The 23,323-nt window shown below is 40.9% G+C and overlaps 1 protein-coding gene across 2 annotated transcripts in view; it reads right to left on the reverse strand.

Annotated features, from left to right (window-relative positions):
* Nucleotides 1-23,232, reverse strand: part of LOC112236203 (TLE family member 5) — a 44,985-nt gene extending 21,753 nt beyond the window's left edge. Inside the window, exon 1 of one of the 2 annotated variants that reach the window (XM_024404816.2) lies at nucleotides 22,348-23,232. In XM_024404816.2, the coding sequence (XP_024260584.1) occupies nucleotides 22,348-22,374 (27 nt within the window). In that variant the 5' untranslated portion in view covers nucleotides 22,375-23,232. The remainder of the gene's footprint in view (nucleotides 1-22,347) is intronic. The other variant, XM_024404877.2, reaches the window with a different exon arrangement.
* Between the last annotated feature and the right edge of the window lie 91 nt (nucleotides 23,233-23,323).

Raw genomic sequence — 23,323 nt, forward strand, 5'->3', positions numbered from 1 at the left:
GGGCACGCACTTGCTCTCTCTCTTTGTGGTGTTCGCTGAGGAGAGGTAGCTACAGGGATCATAATTAAGGGCGTGCCGTAGAAAATATGCCTGGGATGGTTCTGGCACCATAGATCCAAAATCCATACAACCACTGTAGGCTTTCATCAAAACATGTTAAAAATGCAAATGAGGTTGATGCCACAGATCAGAATGTTTAGCTTAAAATTTTGATAAATGTATTTCTTCACATTATAAGCACACAAATGCGCACACAGCAGTGGCTGTTGAATAATGAAAGAATGTTGATTTGAAAAGTAATAGAACATGAAAGAAATGCTGGTTACAATGGCATAAGGAAGTGTTTATAAAACAATCCCTCAACATTTCTATGGTCTGACTTTGGCAAGGCTACTTCAAAAGGTAGGCCTAAGACGTGCCTCAGAAAATGACAATCTCCAGGTTTTAAAACAATTACATTTTATGGTTAAATAGTTTCAAAATGCTGACTGCAAGGTGGGTGATGGGTGTGGTCAGTGCACAATAGTAACTGGCCTTTTTCTTCGCTCGTGACCATTTCATTCTGAACAAACTGTGCCTCGAGTAGGCCTGGGTCAACAGAATATAGCTTTTAGACGTGAATGTTAATTATCCTCATTACATTTGTCAAACATGACTGGCGTTTAGCCTAAATTTATTTAATTAAAAGTCTCATTAAAGTTTGGTTACATTTTCTGGCGCCTCCCTCATGTCAGCATTGGTGTGGACTTATCATATAGGCTACACTTTGAGATGTAGACAAATGATTTATGTACAGGTATCTGCCAAAATAAAGGAAACACCAACATAGTGTCTTCGTAGGGCCACCATGAGCCAGACAGCTTCAATGCACCTTGGCATAGATTCCACAAGTGTCAGGAACTCTATTGGAGGGCTGGAACAACATTCTTCAACAAGAAATTCCACACACTTTAAACCCCTATGCTCCTTTGAGAGTGTCTTTCAAAGTCACAGATCTCTTCTTCTAGACATGGTAGCCAAAATAATGGGCAACTGGGCATTTTTATACATCACCCTAAGCATGATGGGATGTTAATTGCTTAATTAACCCACGAACCAGCCATGTGGAAGCAGCTGCTTTCAATACAGCCTACTTTGTATCCCTCATTTACTCAAGTTCTTTTATTTTGTCAGTTACCTGTCCATTTATGAAACATTTATTTGAATATTATTCCAGTCTTGGCCTTTTTAGAGGCACATTTTTTTTACATCAATTTCATGCTCATTTGACAGACCCATTTATTTATTTCAGTAGTACTCTTAGCAGCCTTTTAATAATCACTGAATGACCTAGGTCCATGAGTAAACCCATGTTGGCATTTCAAAACAAAAATAAACAACAAATGTTAAATTTGGGCTGGTTGAAATTGCACTTCGGGACAATTCTGGGACGATGAAAAAAGTTAGTCTCTAGCCCTGGGCAGCTATATTCACGAGTGTTCCAATGTATAAATATTTTGAACATTAAAAACGAGTAAAAGTTCATGAACATTTCATAAATGTATTCCTGTTGTGAAACTAGTAAACTATTTGTGATGAGATAGTTTAAAAAGAGTTGTACCGACTGATGCAATGTTAAGTTGTCTATTTTAACTAGGCTAACGTTAGATGTCTAGCTAGCACAGTATCTGCAGTTTGAAATGAGCAGCACTCAGTGAGTCAGTGTTCACTCTAGTGAAAAAGTAGCTAGAGCCCTTAAATAGAGGTGACAATGTCAAAGAGGATAAAAGTGCAGGACATAATATTTTTGGGAGGAGTGCTGAGAACTAACTGAATGAATGGCTACATAGCTAGCTAGCTAACTTCATTGTACAATTCAGAATAGACTGGCACTATGTAGTCAGCTAGCTAGTGTTGTGTCTTTGCTATGGATTAAATGATATGACATGCTATTTTATAAAATCAATTCTCTGTAATTAATATTACCTGATTAAACTAATCACATACTGGTAATTAACTAGGAAGTCAGGGCACCACAGAATAATGTTTATAGAGCTGTTGTCTTCAAAAAAACTCTTAAAGACCTGGTAATCTTTAATATCAATAGCAGTCATTTATTAAACATATTATTATTATTACGTCTCATCTGAACGTCGTAAATTCTTGGTTATCTTCACGAACCCTGGCTAATAAGTTGAATCAGCAATACAATTGTTTATTTATTATTTCTTTACTAAATAATCACACAGAATTACATATACACAGGAAGGATCATACATTGATCACTAACTATGTCATTAAAAAAAACGTCCCTAATGGACGAAACTGAAACTGGCTGGTTACACAAAAAAAGGGGGTTGGGTTTGAATGAAAGCGCGGGAAACAGAAACTAAAGGATTGGGTCTCTATCGGACCATATGAAGCTATGCCATCGTAAATACAGAATCTTATGCATTCTAAATGACTGCCCATTCGGAAAAGGAAAATGCAAGAAATACATTTACTATGAGCTGCGCTTCTATAGATTGGTCGAAGATGGAAGGCTGGGTTGCACAGCAGAGATCTCATCCTTTCCTAGGCCACGCACGTTTACAGCGGCTGCTGATAACTCGACGTCTAGGATGTATCACTTCTTTACTGAATAAGAGTTCAAAGTTCATACCAAGTTGCCATACTATAAGCTCATGCTATATTCTGGCTGGTATCGTCAAAATTCATCCTTCCAGCGTTTCAATTGTCACCTCCACGTTGAAATTCACCCTTCTAAACACATGGACATCAGTCCTCACGTCTTTCGGGAACACAATGTTCATTTCGTTCAACCATTCGCAACCATAGCTCACGCTGAGGTTGGCTTAGTTCACCGTCAATTGGGTCACGGGGGGGGGGCTCTTATAGAAATGGAGAAAAGGGGTTGGTTCATCATTTCCAACCAATGCCTATTCACGTGGGCGTGGCCACTGATTGAGCATTTTTTTCTTATGAAAACAATTCTCTCATTTTATAAACTAAAACTACATGTAATCTTTTCACAAATAGTTTCATATTTAAACATTTAAGTTGATTCTATGTGAATCTGATAACTAGAATGTGTAGACTTTCCAAGATACAGTTTGTGTCATCCTATCATCAGTAATAATGTCTCAGACGACAACTGATCGGACATCATATTCTTTAAGTACCAACGGATACTTTCCACTGGTTGGATTACCTAAAGATTGTTCTTTTCCCCAACCTTTTGATGTTACAATACTCTACGTTAACAAAGAGTCCATTCTGTAGAGTGGCGAGAAAAAGGGCGAAAGGTATTTATGGGGGAGGGGTGTCATAAACCACCCCTAACCTGGCAACGTCATGTCACTAGCTATACATATTGCCACATAGTAAATAAATAATTTAGCTAATAAAAAATAAATCTGGTTAATAAGCTAACCCAATCATTGTTAAGGCCATCCATTTTTTTCATATTATAATGATATTTGGTCATGTGATTATGGCAGGGTTCAAAGATAGGAGAGAAAGAGAGAGAGCACCTCTCACGTTGAGGCAGGGAGAGGATGAACCGGTCATCAGGTGAGAATTTGAGTTATAAAAGCACTATCAGTTCAACTCATCTTCACGGACTGTAGCCCAAGTGCTATAACAAATGTTGTTGCCTGCATTTTTATTTCATTTGGTTGTCATGGAGATTGAAGACGTGGCTGCGCTTAACAATGACACAAAGCTGATTGAACTGTTGCCGTCTGTCATATCCACCAGGAGAAGCTGGATACCATAGATAGGAAAACAATATACCCAAACTTCATTTCTGGCAGTGACCCGCATAAAACAGGTATTTGGTGCATTTAAGTGAATTGAGGCTGTAGAGCTGACCCCACTCTGTACCACTATATGCCCCCCTTTGTATAAGGTTATTAACTGTTTTGAATGTGTATGTGTTTTACTTTATGGTGAATGATGAGTTGTTGCTATGTATTTTTTAAATATATTGCTTGAGCATGTTGAAGTCTACTGCTTGAGCCATATTGAAGCATTAGGTTTTGACTGTCACTGAATTATTTTATGAATTAATACAGCAATTAAATTATGTAACCAAGTAAGAAGTTTCTGGACTCAGACTGCCTCGACTCCATTTAAATTAACTAGGTATAAGAAATTAGTTATGCAAGACCATATACTAGACAAGCGTAGTAAAGAGTACACAAATAGAATAATGGGTTGACATTTAAATGTCGCTAAAGGGGTGGGGTGGTGACTTTCTGAACTTAAGAGTAAGAACACAGTTTAAAGTAATATAGAAACATTGGTGTGGGGGGGGTACATGCCCTTGGACCACCATAGAGGGGTGTTGACACCGGAACTCATTGACCCCCACAATATCCAGCAAAGTTACAGCGTTGCACACAGACCTACATAGCAAGGACTATACTACAACGCATGATAAGATCTTCCATCCAAGAAGAGCTCCCACAAACAATTCCATCTAAAGGCCCAGCTTAGAGGTTGTAAAGCCAGTGTACCCAGTAGAGTGAGCTGGCTGGCTCAGGGCTAACCCCTGCATGTTAGGGGCTGAGGAATTGGATTGTGTCTTAAGCGCCGGACTGGGCCTTAGACACAGCAACAGGGAGTCTAATCCGGTTTGGGCCAGGAATTTGATTATTATCGCCATGGACCAGGCTGGGGCTTACCCCCATTCCAGAGACGCAGTTATCCCCCACCCTGAGCCCAGCTGATTTGACCTTGTTAAGATGCTTTAAAATGTGATTATTCTACTTTTATCACTTCTAGTGAAGTGCACTCGCAAATATAGGCTGCCCCCACCCCACCGCAAAGCCGGCCAAGCATGGCAGTCCAAACACACAATGCAATCTGGAGGAGGGCATACCAGTACACACACAAGCCAGGGCAAGAGCACAGGGGCTGTAACAACCCGAAGGAGACAGCCACGCAAGGGGAAATTTGTCATGAGCGAGGAAAGCAGTGAGGGCAGCAGGGCTGTAGGTTTGGAGACCATGGGCAAGATTAAAAATATCCTGGTGAAGGAGGCTGTGAGATTAGAGTGTGTGTGGTTGTGCCTGTGATTGATGTCTCTTTCTAAAAAGCAAGGTTATTACTTACAAGGGTCCAAAAGGGCAGTACAATGATTACTCCCAGCTTCAGAAACAAATAAAAAAATGGACAATGAAAGCAGAAGGCCTGACATGCATGGAACACTAAAATGCTCCCTCTGGACCCTGACTCCTGCTAAACAACGAAGGTAGCTTTCTGGCTAGTTAGACCCAGCTGGGCCACAGCCTAACCCTGGGCACTACCAGTCCAGTCTGGGAGGGCTTCCTGCCATAGATCTCTGAGGTTTTCAATGAGCTCCAAGATGAGATGTTTTGTTGCTCAAGTCTTTCTCCTGCCTTGCGTGTATGAAGGGAGAGAGTACAGCTAATTCTCTTGTCTGGTCTCTGCAGTGCCTGTGTTCTGGCAGGTCTGGGGCCTGTGCCGGGGTTGGCCAATCAAAAGCCCCCTTGCCTAGCCGCTTTGTTCCAGTCCAGTGCTCTGCTCAGGGGTGCGGTTACACCCCCTACCCACACAGCCACTGCTGAATACTGATGGAGGCACTGCTCCACTTCTGACCCCCCTCCTCACACACTCCCACACATACTGCTTGTACCCTCACTGACACACACACACATACAAACATCCTCATCATGCTCTGCTTTCTCTCTTTCATCATCCTCCTCTTTGTCCTTTTCTTTCTCCACACACACACACACACACACACACACACACACGTTCGGGAATAAGGTATGCAGACAACAAAAGGCCAACCCCCACAAACAAAGCATGCAATCATTTATGAACAAATAAAACAGAGGCTCATAAAATCTACCCCCACACATACACATCACTCATAGAGAGAACAGCCAGATGGGCGGTAACAGGTGTCTCTTCTTGCAATCTTCAGGTCTCTGAATAATAAGAGGAACAGCTCTTTTAGGTAGCACAATATAAATGCTGTGGTTGTTTCACTTCTCTGAGGATTTGAGAAGTAATGAATTCTAACCAGGAGCTCAAAATATATATATTTTTTACATACTCACTTGCAGCAATGGCAAAGTCAAATTTTCAACATTATTTGGCCTTAGCATTTCATCTAGTTGGCACTCACTGAAACTGCTTTTAGTGAAATAAATGTTTTTTGGGAGGCTGAACCAGTTTAATTTTTAATTTTACCTTTATTTAACTAGGCATGTCAGTTAAGAACAAATTCTTATTTTCAATGACGGCCTAGGAACAGTGGGTTAACTGCCTGTTCAGGGGCAGAACGACAGATTTGTACCTTGTCAGCTCGGGGGTTTGAACTTGCAACCTACTGGTTCCTAGTCCAACTCTCTAACCACTAGGCTACCCTGCCGCCCCTGCCGCCCAGTCTCGTGTGTTAGTCCTCCATAACTGGGACGTATGAACCCAGGATGGGGAGAGGTGTATGGTGTGCATACCCTGCATAGAATGTGTGTGTTCATGATGGGGAATTAGAGACTGTCCCAATTCCCCAACCCCATATTCACTTGAAAACCAGCCGGTGTGGCCCCCCACAAAAATCCATATCACCTGTGACCCGTGGCCTGCACTCAGACCCTCAATAGCTGTGCCCCCCCGCGGGGTTGGTGGGGCACTGGGCCCTCCGGCATGCTAATGAGCAGCCCTGACATCTGCTGGCTGTGTGTGTGTCAAGCTCCACATTTAATTTGATCAAAAAAACAAAGCAGATGAGACCATTGAAGCCACTAAGGATATCTGTGTGTGTTTTAAGACATGTCTGTACCCTTGTTATTGAGGTTGTGTATGGGTGAGTAGGAGAGAGCGAAAGACATGGGAAATCTTTATTTTAAAACGGGTGTGCAATCTTTAGTGCATTGACGAGTGGATGTCAGCTTTGGCTAGAGAAAAGTGAAGATGGCACCCTTGTGTGTGTGTGTGTGTGTGTGTGTGTGAGAGAGAGAGAGAGAGTGAGCGATTGAGCAGGGGTGGGTGGGAGTTTGATTAATGGGCGATACAGGGGACCAGGGATTAAGCCCCGCACCCCCAGTTGTAGGCTTTAGAGAAAAGGGCTGGGGGCTGTACTATTAATTCAAGTGGCCTTAATAATGCCTGTGCATCCTCTGCCCCGACCCTCCCACCACGGCATCAGATCTGGGAGGAAACGCATTGATAAAGCGAAACAAGCTGGGTGTGTGTGTGTGAGATCGTGCACCTGTGAATCAAGGCCAAACTTCTTGTATTGTCTATAGGCTTCTATTTAGCAGCAGTGGCGACAAGCTGTTCCTTGGGTTCTACTTACAGCAGCAATAGTTTTATCCATCATCTGCCATTTGCTTATCTGTGTTAGTCACTCACAACCAAATGTATGCAAATACACCTGGGTTTAAACACCTGGTGCTGGTAACAGGGGCTTGAAAGATGAGAGATCATGCTGTAACTGCTACAGTACCGCATGGACTGTAAGCACATTCACTTTATTAAACCCACAGGAGTAGTTTATTGGGGGAGATAATTACGTGCAAAAGCACAAATTACCACATCAGTAATTTAAGTTCCATCCAAATCAGCCGAAAATTCCAGCCGAAAACCTACTAACGCCAAGGTCCTCTGATACTACTAGTCCTGTGCGACTCGACATCCCTGTGTTTTGAGACATATCCAAGGTTGACAGGTGTTGCTCGAAGTTTGAGCAAAAAAACAACTGATTCAATAAATGAATGCTTAAAACAAATGTGCTGTGCAAAGCCTATATATGAAGGGCCTACATGTATAAACTTTCACAGTGAATTATTTTGTTTATAGGTTGCGACAATGAATTGAATATCGCCAAATGCACAAGTAAAAAAAAGTGTATATTTAATGCAACCCTTGCTGTTAATAGATCGCAAAGCAGCAATTCAACTAAGGTAAACTTTTTGAAATGACAAGTTCACTATCATCCATAACACATGCATCTCAAGTGAAAGTGCGCCGTTTAGCACACATCTGAAGGCTGGGGGAATTTTAGGATGTCTTCCACTGCGGATGGCTAAAATATTCTAATGATTATGATCACACTTCCTTCATTCAAATATTATGGCGACGCTACACCAAAGACGGTTTGGTTTGATTTAGAAACTTGGGAAGCCAAGCTCAGTGTAACCTGTTATCGCCTGGACATGTTGAAATATCTTCACGCCCAGAATGAAGGGGTAATACTTACATAACCAACATTCTCTAGTAATACTAGTCCTGTGTGAATAGGGCTTTAAAACCATTCAAATTATAACACCTTAATTGCATAGGAATCAAGGTAAAACAGCGTAAACTTACAATTGTCACCATAACTTGGAATATACTTAGTTTATTAAAGAAATATATGAAGGAGAAATATTCTACTTTAAGCATTTCACAGTTTGAGAGAGCATCTCACATCTTAATCTCCAGTTTAAATCTTCCAATCTGACACATACACTACTGTTCAAAAGTTTGGAGTCACTTAGAAAAGTCCTTGTTTTATTTTTAAAAAGCCCATTAAAATATATTTTTTTGCCTATTAAAATAACATAAAATGGATCAGCAATACAGTGTAGACAATGGTAATGTTGCAAATGAGTATTGCAGCTGGAAACAGCAGCTTTTTTAATGGAATATCTACATAGGCGTACAGAGGACCATTATCAGCAACCATCACTCCTGTGTTCCAATGGCATGTTGTGTTAGCTAAGCCAAGTTTATCCTTTTAAAAGTCAAATTGATCATTAGAAAACCATTTTGCAATTATGTTAGCACAGCTGAAAACTGTTGTTCTTATTAAAGAAGAAATAAAACTGGCCTTTAAATATATATATATATATATATTTTTTTTTTTTAAACTTTAGACATGTTGAGTATCTGGAGCATCAGCATTTGTGGGTTTCTTTTACAGGCTCAAAATGGCCAGAAACAAAGTACTTTCTTCTGAAACTCATCAGTCTATTCTTGTTCTGAGAAATGAAGGCTATTCCATGTGAAAAATTGCCAAGAAACTGAAGATCTTGTACATTGCTGGGTACTACTCCCTTCATAGAACAGCGCAAACTGGCTCTAACCAGAATAGAAAGAGTGGGAGGCACCGGTGCACAACTGAGGAAGAGGACAAGTACATTAGTGTGTCTAGTTTGAGAAACAGATGCCTCAAGTCCTCAACTGGCAGCTTCATTAAATAGTACCCATAAAACACCCGTCTCAACATCAACAGTGAAGAGGTGCCTCCGGGATGCTGGCCTTCTAAGCAGACTTGCAAAGAAAAAGCCATATCTCAGACTGGCCAATAAAGAGAAAAAGATTAAGATGGGCAAAAGAACACAGACACTGAACAGAGGAAGATTGGAAAAAAAGTGTTATGGTCAGACAAATCTAAGTTTGAGGTGTTTGGATCATAAAGAAGAACATTTGTGAGATGCAGAAAAAATTAAAAGATGCTGGTGGAGTGCTTGATGTCATCTGTCAACCATAGCAACATGATGGTCTGGGGATGCTTGGTGGTGGTAAAGTGGGAGATTTGTACAGGGTCTTGGATCTTGAAGAAGGAAGGCTATCACTCCATTTTGCCATGCCATACCCTGTGGACGGCGCTTAATTGGAGCCCATTTCCTCCTACAACAGGACAATGACCCCAAACAGCTCCAAACCAAGCAATAACTATTTAGGGAAGAAGCAGTCAGCTGGTATTGTGTCTATAATGGAGTGGCCAGCATAGTCACTGGATCGCAACCCTATTGAGCTGTTGTGGGAGCAGCCCATCAAGCCAATCCAACTTGTGGGAGGTGCTTCAGGAAGCATGGGGTGAAATCTCTTCAGATTACCTCAACAAATTGACAACTAGAATGACAAAGGTCTGCAAGGCTGTACCTGCTACAAATGGAGGATTCTTTGACGAAAGCAAAGTTTGAAGGACACTATTATTTCAATTACAAATCATTATTTATAACCTCTTGACTATATTTCCTATTCATTTTGCAACTAATTTCATGTATGTTTTCATGGAAAACAAGGACATTTCTAAGTGCCCCCAAACTTTTGAACAGTATTGTATCTACAGTGCCTTCAAAAAGTATTCATACCCCTTGACTTAATCCACTTTGCTGTGTTAAAGCCTGAAATCAAAATGGATGTAAAAAATCTACACACAATACCCCATGACAAAGTGAAAACATGTTCTTAGACATTTTTTTAAATGTATTGAAAATTAAAACAGAAATCTCTTATTTACAGTTTAAGAAGTTTACATTAGAGGTCGACCGATTATGATTTTTCAACGCCAATACTGATTATTGAAGGACCAAAAAAAAAAGTCGATGCCGATTAAAATCGGCCGATTTTAATATATTTGTAATAATGACAATTACAACAATACTGAATGAACACTTATTTTAAGTTAATATAATACATCAATAAAATCAATTTAGTCTCAAATAAATAATGAAACATGTTCAATTTGGTTTAAATAATACAAAAACAAAGTGTTGGAGAAGAAAGTAAAAGTGCAATATATGCCATGTAAAAAAGCTAACGTTTAAGTTCCTTGCTCAGATTATGAGAACATATGTAAGCTGGTGGTTCCTTTTAACATGAGTCTTCAATATTCCCAGGTAATAAGTTTTAGGTTCTAGTTATAGGACTATTTCTCTCTATACCATTTGTATTTCATATACCTTTGACTATTGGATGTTCTAATAGGTACTTTAGTATTGCCAGGATAATCTCGGGAGTTGATAGGCTTGAAATCTTAAACAGCGCAGTGCTTGAAGTATTGCGAAGAGCTGCTGGCAAATGCAGTAAAGTGCTGTTTGAGTGAGTGCTTACGAGCCTGCTGCTGCCTACCACCGCTCAGTCAGACTGCTCTATCAAATCAGACTTAATTATAATAACACACAGAAATACGAGCCTTAGTTCATTAATATGGTCAAGTACTTCCGGCGCCGACAGAGATGGCCGCCTCGCTTCGCGTTCCTAGGAAACTATGCAGTTTTTTGTTTTTTTTACGTGTTATTTCTTACACTAGTACCCCAGGTCATCTTAGGTTTCTTTACATACAGCCGAGAAGAACTACTGAATATAAGATCAGCGTCAACTCACCATCAGTACGACCAAGAATATGTTTTTCGCGATGCGGATCCTGTGTTCTGCCTTACAACCAGTGTAACCGAGTGGATCACATGCAGCGACCAAAAAAAAAACGACTCAGAAAAAGAGGGAAACGAAGCGGTCTTCTGGTCAGACTCCGGAGACGGGCACATCGTGCACCACTCCCTAGCATTCTTCTTGCCAATGTCCAGTCTCTTGACAACAAGGTTGATGAAATCCGAGCAAGGGTAGCATTCCAGAGGGACATCAGAGACTGTAACGTTCTTTGCTTCACGGAAACATGGCTAACTGGAGAGACGCAATCCGAAGCGGTGCAGCCAGCGGGTTTCTCCACGCATCGCGCCGACAGAAACAAACATCTTTCTGGTAAGAAGACGAGCGGGGGCGTATGTCTTATGGCCAACGTGACATGGTGTGATGAAAGAAACATACAGGAACTCAAATCCTTCTGTTCACCTGATTTAGAATTCCTCACAATCAAATGTAGACCGCATTATCTACCAAGAGAATTCTCTTCGATTATAATCACAGCCGTATATATCCCCCCCCAAGCAGACACATCGATGGCTCTGAACGAACTTTATTTAACTCTCTGCAAACTGGAAACGATTTATCCGGAGGCTACATTCATTGTAGCTGGGGATTTTAACAAGGCTAATCTGAAAACAAGACTCCCTAAATTTTATCAGCATATCGATTGCGCAACCAGGGGTGGAAAGACCCTAGATCATTGTTACTCTAACTTCCGCGACGCATATAAGGCCCTGCCCCGCCCCCCTTTCGGAAAAGCTGACCACGACTCCATTTTGTTGATCCCTGCCTACAGACAGAAACTAAAACAAGAAGCTCCCACGCTGAGGTCTGTCCAACGCTGGTCCGACCAAGCTGACTCCACACTCCAAGACTGCTTCCATCACGTGGACTGGGAGATGTTTCGTATTGCGTCAGACAACAACATTGACGAATACGCTGATACGGTGTGCGAGTTCATTAGAACGTGTGTTGAAGATGTCGTTCCCATAGCAACGATTAAAACATTCCCTAACCAGAAACCGTGGATTGATGGCAGCATTCGTGTGAAACTGAAGGCACGAACCACTGCTTTTAATCAGGGCAAGGTGTCTGGTAACATGACTGAATACAAACAGTGCAGCTATTCCCTCCGCAAGGCTATCAAACAAGCTAAGCGCCAGTACAGAGACAAAGTAGAATCTCAATTCAACGGCTCAGACACAAGAGGTATGTGGCAGGGTCTACAGTCAATCACGGACTACAGGAAGAAACCCAGCCCAGTCACGGACCAGGATGTCTTGCTCCCAGGCAGACTAAATAACTTTTTGCCCGCTTTGAGGACAATACAGTGCCACTGACACGGCCTGCAACGGAAACATGCGTTCTCTCCTTCACTGCAGCCGAAGTGAGTAAGACATTTAAACGTGTTAACCCTCGCAAGGCTGCAGGCCCAGACGGCATCCCCAGCCGCGCCCTCAGAGCATGCGCAGACCAGCTGGCCGGTGTGTTTACGGACATATTCAATCAATCCCTATACCAGTCTGCTGTTCCCACATGCTTCAAGAGGGCCACCATTGTTCCTGTTCCCAAGAAAGCTAAGGTAACTGAGCTAAACGACTACCGCCCGTAGCACTCACATCCGTCATCATGAAGTGCTTTGAGAGACTAGTCAAGGACCATATCACCTCCACCCTACCTGACACCCTTGACCCACTCCAATTTGCTTACCGCCCAAATAGGTCCACAGACGATGCAATCTCAACCACACTGCACACTGCCCTAACCCATCTGGACAAGAGGAATACCTATGTGAGAATGCTGTTCATCGACTACAGCTCGGCATTCAACACCATAGTACCCTCCAAGCTCGTCATCAAGCTCGAGACCCTGGGTCTCGACCCCGCCCTGTGCAATTGGGTACTGGACTTCCTGACGGGCCGCCCCCAGGTGGTGAGGGTAGGCAACAACATCTCCTCCCCGCTGATCCTCAACACTGGGGCCCCACAAGGGTGCGTTCTGAGCCCTCTCCTGTACTCCCTGTTCACCCACGACTGCGTGGCCATGCACGCCTCCAACTCAATCATCAAGTTTGCGGACGACACAACAGTGGTAGACTTGATTACCAACAACGACGAGACGGCCTACAGGGAGGAGGTGAGGGCCCTCGGAGTGTGGTGTCAGGAAAATAACCTCACACTCAACGTCAACAAAACTAAGGAGATGATTGTGGACTTCAGGAAACAGCAGAGGGAACACCCCCCCATCCACATCGATGGAACAGTAGTGGAGAGGGTAGCAAGTTTTAAGTTCCTCGGCATACACATCACAGACAAACTGAATTGGTCCACTCACACAGACAGCATCGTGAGGAAGGCGCAGCAGCGCCTCTTCAACCTCAGGAGGCTGAAGAAATTCGGCTTGTCACCAAAAGCACTCACAAACTTCTACAGATGCACAATCGAGAGCATCCTGGCGGGCTGTATCACCGCCTGGTATGGCAACTGCACCGCCCTCAACCGTAAGGCTCTCCAGAGGGTAGTGAGGTCTGCACAACGCATCACCGGGGGCAAACTACCTGCCCTCCAGGACACCTACACCACCCGATGCTACAGGAAGGCCATAAAGATCATCAAGGACATCAACCACCCGAGCCACTGCCTGTTCACCCCGCTGCCATCCAGAAGGCGAGGTCAGTACAGGTGCATCAAAGCTGGGACCGAGAGACTGAAAAACAGCTTCTATCTCAAGGCCATCAGACTGTTAAACACCACTAACATTGAGTGGCTACTGCCAACACACTGTCAATGACACTGACTCTACTCCAGCCACTTTAATCATGGGAATTGATGGGAAATTATGTAAATATATCACTAGCCACTTTAAACAATGCTACCTTATATAATGTTACTTACCCTACATTGTTCATCTCATATGCATACGTTGATACTGTACTCTATATCATCGACTGCATCCTTATGTAATACATGTATCACTAGCCACTTTAACTATGCCACTTGGTTTACATACTTATCTCATATGTATATACTGTACTCGATATCATCTACTGTATCTTGCCTATGCTGCTCTGTACCATCACTCATTCATATATCCTTATGTACATATTCTTTATCCCCTTACACTGTGTATGACAGTAGTTTTTTTGGGAATTGTTAGTTAGATTACTTGCTCGTTATTACTGCATTGTCGGAACTAGAAGCACAAGCATTTCGCTACACTCGCATTAACATCTGCTAACCATGTGTATGTGACAAATAAAATTTGATTTGATTTGAAATCTGGAAACTTTTATTCTTTCAGTGAAATACAGAACCGTTCCGTATTTTATTTAATGGGTGGCATCCATAAGTCTAAATATTGCTGTAACATTGAAGGTTGTGCAATGTAATGTCATAATTACGTAAAATTCTGGCAAATTAGTTCGCAACGAGCCAGGTGGCCCAAACGGTTGCATATACCCTGACTCTGCATGCAATGAACGCAAGAGAAGTGACAATTTCCCTAGTTTAATATTGCCTGCTAACATGAATATCTTTTAACTAAATATGCAGGTTTAAAAAATATATACTTCTGTGTATTGATTTTAAGAAAGGCATTGATGTTTATGGTTAGGTACATTCGTGCAACGATTGTGCTTTTTTCGCAAATGCGCTTTTGTTAAATCATCCCCCGTTTGGAGAAGTTGGCTGTCTTTGTTTGGAAGAAACGGTCTTCACACAGTTCGCAACGAGCCAGGCGGCCCAAATTGCTGCACACTAGTTAAAAGAAATGCATGTTAGCATGCAATACTAACTAAATATGCAGGTTCAAAAATATATACACTTGTGTACTGATTTTAAGAAAGGCATTGATGTTTATGGTTAGGTACACATTGGTGCAACGACAGTGCTTTTTTCGTGAATGAGCTTGTTAAATCACCCGTTTGGCGAAGTAGGCTGTGATTCTATGATAAATTAACAGGCATCGCATTGATTATATTATATGCAACGAAGGACAAGCTAGATAAACTAGTAATATCATCAACCATGTGTAGTTAACTACTGATTATGTTAAGATTGATTGTTTTTTATAAGATACGTTTAATGCTAGCTAGCACCTTACCTTGGCTCATTGCTACACTCGGATAACAGGTAGTCAGCCTGCCACGCAGTCTCCTTGTGGAGTGCAATGTAATCAGCCATGATCGGTGTCCAAAAATGCAGATTACCGATTGTTATGAAAACTTGAAATCGGCCCTAATTAATTGGTCATGCCTCTAATTGTTATGTTTGGAGGAAAAGGGGGAGGCTTGCAAGCCGAAGAACACCATCCCAACTGTGAAGCACGGGGGCGGCAGCATCATGTTGTGAAGGTGCTTTGCTGCAGGAGGGACTGGTGCACTTCACAAAATAGATGGCATCATGAGAAAGAAAAACTAAGTGGATTTATTGAAGCAACATCTCAAGACATCAGTCAGGAAGTTCAAGCTTGGTCGCAAATAGGTCTTCCAAATGAACAATGACCCCAAGCATAGTTCCAAAGATGTGGCAAAATGGCTTAAGGACAACAAAGTCAAGGTATTGGAGTGGCCATCACAAAGCCCTGACCGTAATCCTATAGAAGATTTGTGGGCTGAACTAAAAAAGTGTGTGCGAGCAAGGAGGCCTACAAACCTGACTCACTTACACCAGCTCTGTCTTGAGGAATGGGACAAAATTCACCCAACTTATTGGTGGGAAGCTTGTGGAAGGCTACCTGAAACATTTGACCCAAGTTAAACAATTTAAAGGCAATGCTACCAAATACTAATTGAGTGTATGTAAACTTCTGACCCACTGGGAATGTGATGAAAGAAATCAAATCTGAAATAAATAACTCCACTATTATTCTGACATTTCACATTCTTAAAATAAAGTGGTGATCCTAACTGACCTAAACAGGGATTTTTTACTAAGATTAAATGTCAGAAATTGTGAAAAACTGAGTTTAAATGTATTTGGCTAAGGTGTATGTGAACTTCCTGACTTCAACTGTAAGTATTCACACCAACATTTCCCATTATTCTTTTCAAAATTCAACAAAGTCTGGTTGTTGATCATTGCTAAACCATTTTCAGGTCTTGCCATAGATTTAAGTCAAAACAGTAACTCGGCCACTCACTGTCTTTTTGGTAAGCAACGCCAGTGTAGATTTGCCCCTGTGTTTTAGGTTATTGTCCTGCTGAAAGGTGAATTAATTTCCCAGTGTCTGGGGTGTAAAGCAGACTGAAGCAGGTTTTCCTCAAGGATTTTGCCTGTGCTTAGCTCCATTCATTTAAATAAAAAAAAACTATAAATTTGTTTATTTTCTATCCTGAAAAATTCCCCAGTCCTTAACGATTACAAGCATACCCATAACATGATGCAGCCACCATTATGCTTGAAAATATGGAGAATGGTATTCAGTAATGTGTTTGCCTCAAACATAAAACTTTGTATTCATGACAAAGTTAATTTGCTTTGCCACATTTTTTTCAGTATTACTTTAGTGCCTTGTTGCAAACAGGATGACTGTTTAGTAATATTTTGTAATATTACTAAACAGTTTTGTGATATTTAGTAAAGATTCCTTTTCACTCTCAATTACACTGTTTTTGTTCAAATGCAACAATTTCATTGATTTGACTTAGTTACAGTTCATATGAGGTAATCAGTCAATTTAAATAAATTCATTAGGCCATAATATATGGATTTCACATGACTAGGAATACAGATATGCATTGGTTGGTCATAGATACCTTAAAATAAAAAATTATGAACATGGGCCTCACAACCTCATATTTTGGTGCACTGACATTGATAAAATGTAATTGTGTTAGTTGTCCGTAGCTTATGCCTGCCCATACCATAACCCCACCGCCACCATGGGGCGTGGTTCAATGTTGACATCTTTCTGGAAGATTCACTTGAAGCCAAGTTTCAACCTCTTGGCAGAGGCAACCAGGTACCAGGTTTTTGGCTAAAATGTCCTGGTAGTTGCAAAGTTCATGATGCCATTGATCTTAAAAGGAAACTCCAAAACTATATTTTGGTATTTGCTTTAGAGGTTGACCGATTAATCGGAATGGCCGATTAATTAGGGCTGATTTCAAGTTTTCATAACAATCGGAAATCTGTATTTTTTTTATACCATTATTTAACTAGGCAAGTCAGTTAAGAACACATTCTTATTTTCAATGACGGCCTAGGAACGGTGGGTTAACTGCCTCGTTCAGGGGCAGAACGACAGAGTTTCACCTTGTCAGCTCGGGGGATCCAATCTTGCAACCTTACAGTTAACTAGTCCAATGCAATAACGACCTGCCTCTCTCTCGTTGCACTCCACAAGGAGACTGCCTGTTACGCGAATGCAGTAAGCCAAGGTAAGTTGCTAGCTAGCATTAAACTTATCTTATAAAAAACAATCAATCGTAAACACTAGTTAACTACACATGGTTGATGATATTACTAGATATTATCTAGCGTGTCCTGCGTTGCATATAATATGACTGAGCATACAAGCATACAAGTACCTAAGTATCTGACTGAGCGGTGGTAAGCAGAAGCAGGCGCGTAAACATTCATTCAAACAGCACTTTTGTGCGTTTTGCCAGCAGCTCTTCGTTGTGCGTCAAGCATTGCGCTGTTTATGACTTATTTCAAGCCTATCAACTCCCGAGATGAGGCTGGTGTAACCGAAGTGAAATGGCTAGCTAGTTAGCGCGCGCTAATAGCGTTTCAAACGTCACTCGCTCTGAGCCTTCTAGTTGTTGTTCCCCTTGCTCTGCATGGGTAACGCTGCTTCGATGGTGGCTGTTGTCGTTGTGTTGCTGGTTCGAGCCCAGCGAGGAGCGAGCAGAGGGAGGGAAGCTATACTGTTACACTGGCAATACTAAAGTGCCTATAAGAACATCCAATAGTCAAAGGTCAATGAAATACAAATGGTAGAGGGAAATAGTCCTATAATAGCTACAACCTAAAACTTCTTACCTGGGAATATTGAAGACTCATGTTAAAAGGAACCACCAGCTTTCATATGTTCTCATGTTCTGAGCAAGGAACTGAAACGTTAGCACATATTGCACTTTTACTTTCTTCTCCAACACTTTGTTTTTGCATTATTTAAACCAAATTGAACATGTTTCATTATTTACTTGAGGCTAAATTGATTTTATGGATGTATTATATTAAGTTAAAATAAGTGTTCATTCAGTATTGTTGTAATTGTCATTATTACAAATAAATAAAATCGTCATCGGCTTTTTTGGTCCTCCAATAATCGGGTATCAGCGTTGAAAAATCATAATCGGTCGACCTCTTAATTTGTTTCATTAGTGCACTGTTTTTTTGCATGTCAGCAAGTTTTCAAGATATAACTTTCAAAATACAGAAAGTGTCTCAGTCAGTTGAAGGGTTCTGTAGAATGGGATGGGGATCCAGTTCGGTGTTTCACACAATTAGGAGCTCTTTCCTTCTCCTCTGCACACTGATGAAGTGGTTGGAACCGTTGCAGTCTTCTCAGACACACTGCCAGTCTTAGAACAGAGACGCATCCTGCGGCTGCATGCACAAGGGCACACCATTCATATCGTGAGACATCCAGGCTCTAGCCTGAGCAAACAATTCCTCCCCCTTCTACGTTGGCACTGGCAATGACAAATTGTTGCTATGGAGCAAGCACACCGTGGTAACATAATAGTTTTTGCCGACATTGTATTCCAAAACTTTCATTTCAGGTTTTATTTGAGCTGGGAACGACAGGGTCTACACATGCAATTGCTTGTTTAGCACATGACAGTAATGTGAACATTTCAAATAGACTTTTACTGAAGTGTTCCTTTTTTACCCGAATATGTACACAAATGTGAGTTATGTGACCATGGGTTGAGAATCAGTTTTTTTTCTTCCATATACCAATTTCTATTACCATGGGAAATTGGGAAAAAGATTTTGGCCTATTGCAGTCATGAAAAGGTACCCACCAGGGTTAGTTGTTTTCATGCTGGGAAATATGCATTCCATTACACACAATAGCTAGGTTTTAATACAAATGGAGACTGATTTTTTTGGTGAATATTCTAAAATATGCATAAAGAATATTCACATTTTCCCACGAGAGGTGTTTCCATGTAACTGACTTATTGAGGACAAAATGCTGTGTGTGATGGCGTAGTGCACATAAAAAGTACTTTTGCAAACACCAAGAAATTCAATGTGTTTCCATCTACCGACGACTGCCAAAACTTTTGCGATAAATTGTAAACTTGCCCAATCTGTTTTTGCCGCATGCTCTCTAGACATTTCTCTGATAAAGTTGACAGGATAGGTTATAAGATATGGATAAGAGCAATATCATTTTTATTTGATAACTTGCAGCCAAGCATCGATCATCATCTCACCAGCATTCAAATAATACCATCAATATTTATAGGAAATTTGCATCAAGCTCATCATCAAACTCTTTCGGTGGGGGTCGGGTGGTCCGACCTTAGTTAAGTACTTCTCTCTACGCGTAGTCTGACCTTGATCTTAAGCATGACAATAGCATGCTATTCACCCGCTATTTGTTTTAGGTGGAAATCAAATAAATGAATGTGTGTCTACAGATACACCCCATTTGAGTTCTAGAATGTTTAATTTATATGCCTGGACTTTTTCACTGTATATATAAAAACTTTTTTTTTTAAAGTACAATGTATTGTATTAGCCACTATCGGTAGCCACAGTTATACCCGCATGCATTTATAACCGTGTTACTTTCCTTACACTTTGCACCATTATATATTGTTTGTTTACGTTTCCTCTGTCACGTTCGTGTGGCTGTTCCTGAGGATCGCTAGCAATAGTGGTTCATAGTAGGCTAAAGTATTACAAGTTGTGAAATAATTTGGGACTTGTAGCCTATTTGAATCATTATGGAACACAGACCATATGTATCAGTTTAAACCTGGAACACGGTTCATGATGACTGGACTGTTGTCACAGTTCCACGATAAGTGAGGAATATTAAGGTAGATTTATAGACTACTGTTCAAACCATATTCTACACTTTTCTCACCTTCCAATTTGTCATGGCTGGAACAGTTGAATATGGTAATTTTCAGGATGAATCAAACCAGTGTATTTTTGATAAACCAATACATTTTGTGTAAAGGCGTTCCAAACCTGTTTTTTAATTATTCATAAATACTTTCCTAACCCCAAATAGAGTATTTTTGAATGCACCAATTGGTGCTGAAAAGGAGACAAATGTGTGTATTGACATGGCCTTCTCTCATTGATCCCTAATGTTATGAACGTTTTCTCCATATACTCTAGTAAGTTAGATTTCTTTTTTTTTTAAGATGTCTTTATATAAATGTACTGAAACCCCTATTGAATGACAACTCCATGAGGAAAAACACAGCAAGTGGGAGGGTTTTCACCAGGTGAATTACATTTATTCAAGTGCAGGCAAGGGAACAACATTGCACCGGCATATGGTAATGAATGCCTTGATCACACCGATAGTGTTTTTGCGCAAAATAGTATACAGGATCATCTAGATGTGTATGCAACAAAAGTTCAACATTCACCTTCTGCTACCATTTCTGTCAAGTCATCTACACATACATTTTGAGCATACATTCGATAAATCCAAAGTATGCACCACACAGAACGCACTGCAACAGCAATGCTACAAGGCAAACGCAGCATTCCACTGGAAATTAATTACTTCTGGTGTACCAAAATGCAATGAAGCTGTCGATCACACCGGTCAGCATCATTGCTCAAAATAGAATGCAGCATCATCTGCACATGTATGCAACAAAGGTTCAACATTCAACTTCTGCTACCATGTCTGTCAAGCAATCTATGCATACAGTTTGACGCATAGGTTCGATAAATCCAACGTATAGACAAGAGTAAACGCACCGAAACTGCGTCTGCCACGCTGCAAGGCAAACGCAGCGTTTCATTGGAAATTAACGTAATTCTGGTGTACCAAAATGCAATGACACTGTCGGTGTGTTCGACGCGTAAGCCTGAAAAAGAACTACTGAGAAGTGCGTAGGAAAGGCGTGCGTATAAAAAGAGTACATTTCCTAAGTCTGAATCAGGCCCTTAATGCTTTCCCACGTTGTGGTTGTACAATTTGGCATATCATCCCGTGACACCAAGTGATGGTTTACGCCACCAATTTTCATGCAAGTCGAACGAAATTGTACCGACACTTCATGTTTCCATAACACCTGTCATGTTATGTTATTTATTAATACGCCATTACTATACTTGCATAACAACTGGATGGAAACGTGGTTATTAAGGCACAACACAGACCTACTACATGGGTTGCAGGCCATGAATCGCAAGCCAGTACCAGCTCTACCCCTCAGTATATTCTGGATACTCAGGTAGATACTTCACTTAAGTATTTTATTGTCAAGAGGATCATGTAGACAGCCGTACTTATCGTTGTCAAAGAAACTATAAATTCCATTGACAACAAATCATAGACAGGCAGTTCTGATTTCGAAAGTTAATTATCTTAAATGTTTCAACATTGGACATGAACCAAATCTACCCCCAGTTCCTGTATCATGTCTGCAAAGTCCCTCAACTTCTTCAATGTCATCATATGGGGCTCCCTGTAAGAGTAATCACTACACTGTATGCATTACGTTGTCGGGCTTGTATACTTGTAGCTACAGTAAAATAGCCATCCGTTCTACATTTCCCATCTGCCTTGCAATCCAAATTCATTAGCAATGCAAATCATGCGATTTTGTATTGAACAGAACAAATATTGGAATTGTGTCACCGACAGTTTGATGCAAATACTTGGAAATGAGCATGATTATTTTCCACTTTAATTAATAACCAGTGAAATCGCAGTCAACAAACGGCATACAAATGTATGGGCACAACAAGTAGCTAAGCATAATACGGGTGGTTAGGCATAAATAGGCCCTAATTTATGTCTGGTTTAGTAATCAAATTGCCCCCGGGGGTCTGCTTAATTCAGATTTGAAACTAAATGTGACGATCAATTTTTTTGATGGAAGTGACATGCTGAAAACATAAAAACCTGATGCAATACAAAGTAACGATGTCTGCTCATTGTATAACTATATACAATCTAACTGGCACACGCAGACAAACAAGTTAAATACAGAAAATAATCTAGTGATTCTCCGAATATTACATTAAATCCACTTACTGAATGTCTGGATTGTGGAAACATCATGTCAATTCCTTGTTTATTGTTTTCCTTCCCAAATACGATGAATGATGAGTGTTCAAAATGTAGCCCCCCAAAAATATTGGCTTGTTGTTCCCCTCTTTGTCCGTATTTGCAAACTCGAATCTAGCCAATAATCACACGAGTTGACCAGCTCACTAGCGAACGCTAGTTATTGTCCCCAAAATTGGTGATGCAGCTGGCGTCAGCTAGCTAATCAATATCTCTTGTTTGTCCAGGTGTATATCACTCGACAAAAGTAGCCTAGTAGCTACCAGCTGGAATCTCGTTTTCGTTGGTGATGAAATACAAACCTCAACCATTTGAATGGTCCTTTCTTAATTCTTCAAAGGCTGTCGCTCAAAATGATTAATCGCTGTTGCTAACGTTAGTTTTCAGTTTATAGGTAACGTAACTAGTACACTAGCTAGCTAAATATAATATGCATATAACTACAAATGTTATGGATAACGCTAGGTTTTTTCCTGGTTTCTTTTGTTCGGTCTTCTTTCGCCGTGTGTTTTCGCCAACCCAACAAAGCCAGCTAAAGCTATATGTCCGCTAACACACAACGCTTCAGAGGGAAAACTGCTCGAATTCGCAAAAATAACAAAATGGACCTCTGTATTCGCTTAAATTGAATTCCTCACGTTTATTAACTAGTGCTGGTAAACAAACAGTTGGCGCAAAAAAACTAAAGCTTAAATAATTAACAAATCTTACAGTAAACTTTAAAGTATACACTTGCTCAGCGTCTGTCAAATCTGTCCCTAGCCTAAATCCGAATTTGTGGCGGAGGCTGGAGTCCACATTCCATTCCTGAGGCAAGTTGCGACGTCACAAAACGCCCCACAAAGATATCCACCGTACAGAACAAATCATATTCTATGCCAATTGGAATAGAACGCAGTGGGTGTTAAAAGAAAATGCATTTCTATCTGAAACGTTCTACGTT

Source organism: Oncorhynchus tshawytscha, linkage group LG01 (assembly GCF_018296145.1).
Source record: "Oncorhynchus tshawytscha isolate Ot180627B linkage group LG01, Otsh_v2.0, whole genome shotgun sequence".
NCBI classification, from domain to species: Eukaryota; Metazoa; Chordata; class Actinopteri; order Salmoniformes; family Salmonidae; genus Oncorhynchus; species Oncorhynchus tshawytscha.